The 5,907-nt window shown below is 42.4% G+C and overlaps 1 protein-coding gene across 1 annotated transcript; it reads left to right on the forward strand.

The window, feature by feature from the left end:
• Positions 1–629: 629 nt before the first annotated feature.
• LOC104460437 (histone H3-like) lies at positions 630–1,154 on the forward strand. Its single transcript, XM_010074271.1, has one exon. It carries the CDS (start codon positions 644–646, stop codon positions 1,052–1,054), a length of 411 nt encoding a protein of 136 aa, XP_010072573.1. The 5' UTR covers positions 630–643; the 3' UTR covers positions 1,055–1,154.
• Positions 1,155–5,907: the final 4,753 nt, after the last annotated feature.

Below are 5,907 nucleotides of genomic sequence, written 5' to 3' on the forward strand. Positions count from 1 at the left end.
CTTCTACTATTTCCAGATTAAAGTTACTCTATGTTTAAAACAAACAAAAAACCCCAAAGCAAAAAAACATGCCATAGAAATCAACAAACAAAAAAACCCCCCACAACATCCCGCACCAACCCACCAGTGTCCCCTCTTAAAAAAAAAAAAAAAAAACCAAACCAAACACCAACAAACAAAAAAACTCAAAGAAGGTTATAAGGATTACTACTGAAGAAAACTTGCACAAGATTTATTTGTCAAAACTCAAGTCTCAGTGAATTAGAGTAAAATAAACGTGATTTTTTTGTGTTCATGACAGCATAATTTGCAGTTATTCGCTTCCCATTTGAAGAATTTTCCCTAGAGAATTTCATTTTCGAGACAGACTATAAAAATTGCTGTAAGAAATAGATAAAACCGAAAACAAGAATGGCGAGTTGAAGACGGGGGGAAGGGCGAACGCTGTTGGGCGGTTGGCGAGAAGGCGCGAGTTCGAGGTGGGCTTTTCGAATTTGAAAGTAACCAATAATAACTGCGCGTTTCTGCCAGCCAAAAAACCAGCCAAGAAAAAAAGGGCACAGATTAAAAAAGCCGCCACGACAGCGGTGGAGTATCCCTGTGCAGCAGCGGTCCTGGGAGGTTGCTTGGTTTTGTGAGAGCGATGGCGCGTACGAAGCAGACAGCGCGGAAGTCGACGGGCGGGAAGGCGCCCCGCAAGCAGCTGGCCACCAAGGCGGCCCGCAAGAGCGCGCCGGCCACGGGCGGCGTGAAGAAGCCGCACCGGTACCGGCCCGGCACGGGGGCGCTGCGCGAGATCCGGCGCTACCAGAAGTCGACGGAGCTGCTGATCCGCAAGCTGCCGTTCCAGCGCCCGGTGCGCGAGATCGCGCAGGACTTCAAGACCGACCTGCGCTTCCAGAGCTCGGCCGTGATGGCGCTGCAGGAGGCGAGCGAGGCGTACCTGGTGGGGCTCTTCGAGGACACCAACCTCTGCGCCATCCACGCCAAGCGCGTCACCATCATGCCCAAGGACATCCAGCTGGCCCGCCGCATCCGCGGGGAGCGCGCCTGAGGCTCCTGCCCCTAGCCCTCTGGGATCTATTGTCCCTGCACCCTAAAGGCTCTTTTAAGAGCCACCACATTGCATAAGAGAGCTGTCACATGGTCTTTCCTGAAGTTCTTTTAAGGTAGTGTAAGATTTTGGGATTGATTAGTAAGTACTAATCTTAAAATTTTGTTTGCTACCCACCCCCCGCAGCTTTATGTTTAGCTTTCTCTGAACACGAAACTTCTTTGCAATCGTATGCCACAATTCCAGTGAAAACATGTTTATCAAGCCTTCCTAAGCCCTTGTTTCGAGCTCCTTGATTTTTTAAAGCAGACTGTTCTGTGCTGAGTCGCTTGGAAATATTTACTCGACTATACAACCCTCCCCCCCAAACCAAAAAACCTGCACAAATCAGAAAAAGGAGTGCTTCGACAAGGTAAATGAAACATTTTTCATTCAATGGTCATGGTAACAGCTATAAACCTAGGGGGAAAAAAGTGGAGCAGGATAGAGAGCCTCTGATAATTCTCCCTGCCTCCCCAGACTTCATGTTTCCTGTAAAATATTTTACAATGATTCTTATGAAGCAGTCCAGGTTTTCCCTTTTAAGCAATGTGGAAGGCATAACCTGCGTTAGTATTGGAAGATAAGCTTCAAGCAGCTTTTTATTAAAGAAAAATTGATGCAAAGATACTCTATCTTTGCTCTTACTGGGATATACTCTAAAAACAGGTATTAGATATCTGAGAGTCCTGCTTCTCCAAGTCTGAGATGAATAATACGAAAGTGCTAAGAAGATAAGCCTGATGCAAGGGTAGAAATGGGAACTTCAATAAATTAGTCTAATTGTGATTTGTATTCTCAATTTTCTTTGTCTGCTATTTGACTTTGAGAAAAGGCTAGAGTAGAGGACGAAGAAGTGCTTGGAAAAAGCAAAGAGAACCTGGTGAATGCTCCTGGAAAGTCCTTCTTCCTGTTTTCCAAATACATGCAGAGCACTGGCCCAGGGGAAAGTTTTATGGTTTTTGTTTGGGACTAAAAGAGTTGGGGGAAAGGAAGTAACTTTCAAGCTTTGGCAGCTTTGTAAGCAATGAGAGGTCTATAGGAAATATGTTTTATATGGTTTTGAAAATTGAGGACAAGTGTTTTCTGTTTGATGATAAAAGATAGAGTGGAGTCAGTAAGGAATACATGTGTGTGGGGGGGGATCAGAAGGTCAACATTTACTAGAATTTAGTAGGTTCAATAGAGTTTTGTAGTCAGGAAACTACCTTTGCTCTTTAGTTCATTTCAATTTCTTGGTTGATTGTTTCAAGTTCTGCAGGCTGTATCTGTTTTAATATTTCTGAGAAGTCATCTTTTCTATTAGTTCACAAATAAAACATTCAGATTCCTGTGATTTTTGCTGCTTTGTTGTCACAGCATCTTTTCCTCTGCCCTTGATAATGGAATCTGGCCTATCCAATCCCCTTCTATAAATGTTACCAGCTAAACTGGTCTGAAATTCAAATTCAGTTATTTGAGTATAGCATCTGGGGAGCCCTGCAAGCAGTTTCATGGGGTACGTTTCAGAAACAGTACATAGGAGGTAAAATATGGTAGATACAACTAATATTCATAGCATAATGATATAGGTATGAATGTATATGCACACATATGTATGCATATTCTATATGTACACACATCTATGCTTTTCCTTCACTCAAATTTCATTTCTTCTGAGTATCTATTCAGCTCTGTCTCTTTCCTAGACCCCTCTGCCCCAGCACCACCCAGCTTTATCCATCTGACTTCATTTTTTGTGGTTCCAACAATACAGTAGGGTAGATCAAATGAGAGAAGCTACTTCACAGATGGACAAGATGATTGTTGTAGGTCCCCTCCAGCTGAAATATTCTATTTCATTCTATTCCATTACATTCCATTCCATCCCATTCTATTAATCTCGGTACATCACCACTTGCAGAGTAAGGGGTGGCAATTTTATAAAGTTGAAAGTAGAAGTGCTCTTGCTGGCACAGCACAGAGACTGTGCCTGTATGTATAATCTGAAAGGATTTATATTGTTACAATATTAAATTAACTGCACCTCTGGCTACACTCTAAGAGTTCATCAGGCCCCACCCTGATTGTGATTGTTCCACATTGGCAGTGTGTTATAAATTGGAATGATTTAAGTCTGTAGCTAGGCTCTGCTTTGAGGTGTGGGAGTGTTCAAGGCCAGGTTGAATGGGGCTTTGAGCAACCTGGTCTAGTGGGAGGTGTTCCTGCCCATGGCGTGGGGATTGTAAACAGATGATCTTTAAGGTCCTTTCCAACCTGAAACACTCTGTGATTCTGTGAGGTTAGCAAAGGTTACAATGGCTAAAACCTCAGACTTGTTACAATTGTACATAATTAAAGGGTGAGGTTATGAAGTGAACAAAAACTACCTTACTGAAACGGACATGGGTCCCTGCTAACAATGCACACCCAGGCTCTGTAAGGAGCCCCCACTGATACCAGACTCTGGAATCTACTCTCAAAAGTGGATGAGGAAGTTATTAATTGTGACTGATAAGTAGTTAATATCTTGTCTATGTTCCCAGGTCTTGTGTCAGTGCTCTCTAGTGAAATTGTAGGATCTTACAGTATAAACAAGGTGGTACGTGTTATAAATAGCTTTCCTTTTTTCCTTTTTTAAATTTTTTTTTTTCTTCTCCCCCTGATTAACATTAAATATGCTCTAGGACAACTGAACCAGTAGAATCAAGGACTGAAGTTACGCTTTTATCATCTGACTTTTAAGAGAATACAGAATTTCTATGGTCTATTGAAAGGTTTCTTTCACTCCCCAAGCTGTAAGTGTAAAGTCCCTTCTCACATAATGCTGCCTGTCAAGACAAGGAGAAATCTTAATTATGCCATAGTATAAAAAATCATAATTTGGGTTTCTTTTATTATGATTCACTGTGAACTTAGAAAAGTTTTTACTTTACATACAAACAAATAGAGGTGAAATCTGTCTTAAAAAACGCTTATATGTTCTGTTTGAAAGATGCAAAACAAACAAACAAACAGACAAAAGAATTAGAATTGCTCCTCTGTCCACCACAGAGTGCACAACCATTATGTTAATCTCTTGATAACATTGCAATTCCTGTCTTCTATCGGAACCTGGTTTCAAAACAAGGCCCATGAAGACCAACAAACTCATTTGGGGGCTTTACATAGAGGAAGAAAAAAAACAATTTTGGGGGGGGGGGGGGGGGGGGAAGAAACCCCCAAATCATATTTAATCTGAGCTGATCACTACACTTGGCAACTTTTTCCTCCTTCTTTTCTGATCCATCCCAGTGCTGTCTCTGGCAGTTTGTGTCTACGGTGCAGCAAGCATCTCTAAGAGAAAGAATGCAGGTGGTGCTCAGAAGCCTCCAATGACAACAACTGATAGCTCTGACTTCTAATAACTCCCTTCAGAGCTACCCAGCACTCGGGACTGTTATGCCTCAGGTACCAACTGTAAGCTTTCACAGCTGGGGAGAAGGCAGGAAGGTGTTTCCCCAAATTCTAGTAGAAACTGCTATTACTCTCTGTTATGAATCTGGGTCCTAATTCTTAACTTCCTTTTTTAATGCTCAGGGTCTTGTTAGACTGGTCACTCCTGTGTGCATGTCTCATAGTAATGATTCGAGCAAAGGTGGGTCCTTATAAGGAAGGCTGAAAACTACATACATATATGTATAACCTGCCGATGTCGCCTGAAGAATCATAGAAATCTGATTGCAGAAGTCTGACAACTCAGCATGTTTTCTGACTGCATAATGTCTTGTGATCACCACCTGGGGAAGTGCAAGTTCCAAGACAAAATCACATACAGTCATTACTGGAAGAACACACAAATTTCCACTCAAATATTTTTATAAAGCTCTTATTAAAAGTATCTCCCCCCAAAAAAAACCCCAAACCAAACCAAACCAAAACCAAAACAAACAACAAAAAAAAAACCCACCCACCAAACAAACCTCAGGAAACACATTAACCTTTTCTCCACAGTTTTGTATTATCGGTGGTTATGAACCTGAGCAAACTTAATAGTTATTCGTGTGTACAGTACTTTTCAATCACAGTTTCATGGTCTTCTTAGGTATCTCTCAGTGCTGTGACAAAGAAGCCTCATGCCATGTCTGTCCAGCATGGTGATGCACCATTTTGAGACCAGCCTCAAAATCGATCTTTTTGGAGCAAGGCAGCATCCCCTGTTAAAACAGATTACCTTAGTCAGGTTCAACAGCAACAGAATTCCAGCCAGCTGTGGGAAGCTTCTGCTCTTCCCTAGACCCATCCAGCCAGGAGAGGTCGAGGCACAGCATTTCTGAGCCTGGGCAGTCCCGAACAGAGCCATATCCCCTGTCGCCTTCTCCCTCAAAGCTGTTTCGAGTCTGGCATAAATAGTGGTATAAAAAAACCTCCATTGTGCCTGATTCTCTGTTCACTGTCCTTGAATTAATCTACTGACCTCACATTCCCACGCCTCCACTTTTGCCTCTGGTCCCCCACCCAGTGTTCGTTTAGTGCCTGTTACTACCCTTCAGTATTCTGCAAAGCCCCCGAGTCAATTCCAGACCAGAAAATTTAGAGCCTTGGTAAGGGGTTTACGAGACAAATGTTTACACGCACAATGTACAAAATGAAAAAAAAATACAAAAAGAGCTAGACACATGAAGTGCTACAGACTAGAAGAAAAAAATTGAAAAAAACCATGTAAAAGCATGCTTGTTTAAAAAGAGTGCTAAAGCTCTTTTTGTTGTGTATGTAGTGGCTCTTAAAAGAGCCTTTGGGTCTGTGTGGACTGCCTCGGTGTCTGTTAGAACTGGGGAGAGCTACGGGCAGGAGCC

The sequence above is a fragment of the Pterocles gutturalis genome, unplaced genomic scaffold, assembly GCF_000699245.1.
Source record: "Pterocles gutturalis isolate BGI_N339 unplaced genomic scaffold, ASM69924v1 scaffold14617, whole genome shotgun sequence".
NCBI lineage: Eukaryota > Metazoa > Chordata > Aves > Pterocliformes > Pteroclidae > Pterocles > Pterocles gutturalis.

Excerpts from the sequence above, each read along its gene's own strand:
- LOC104460437 (XM_010074271.1), top strand. The coding sequence starts at position 644 with ATGGCGCGTACGAAGCAGACAGCGCGGAAGTCGACGGGCGGGAAGGCG.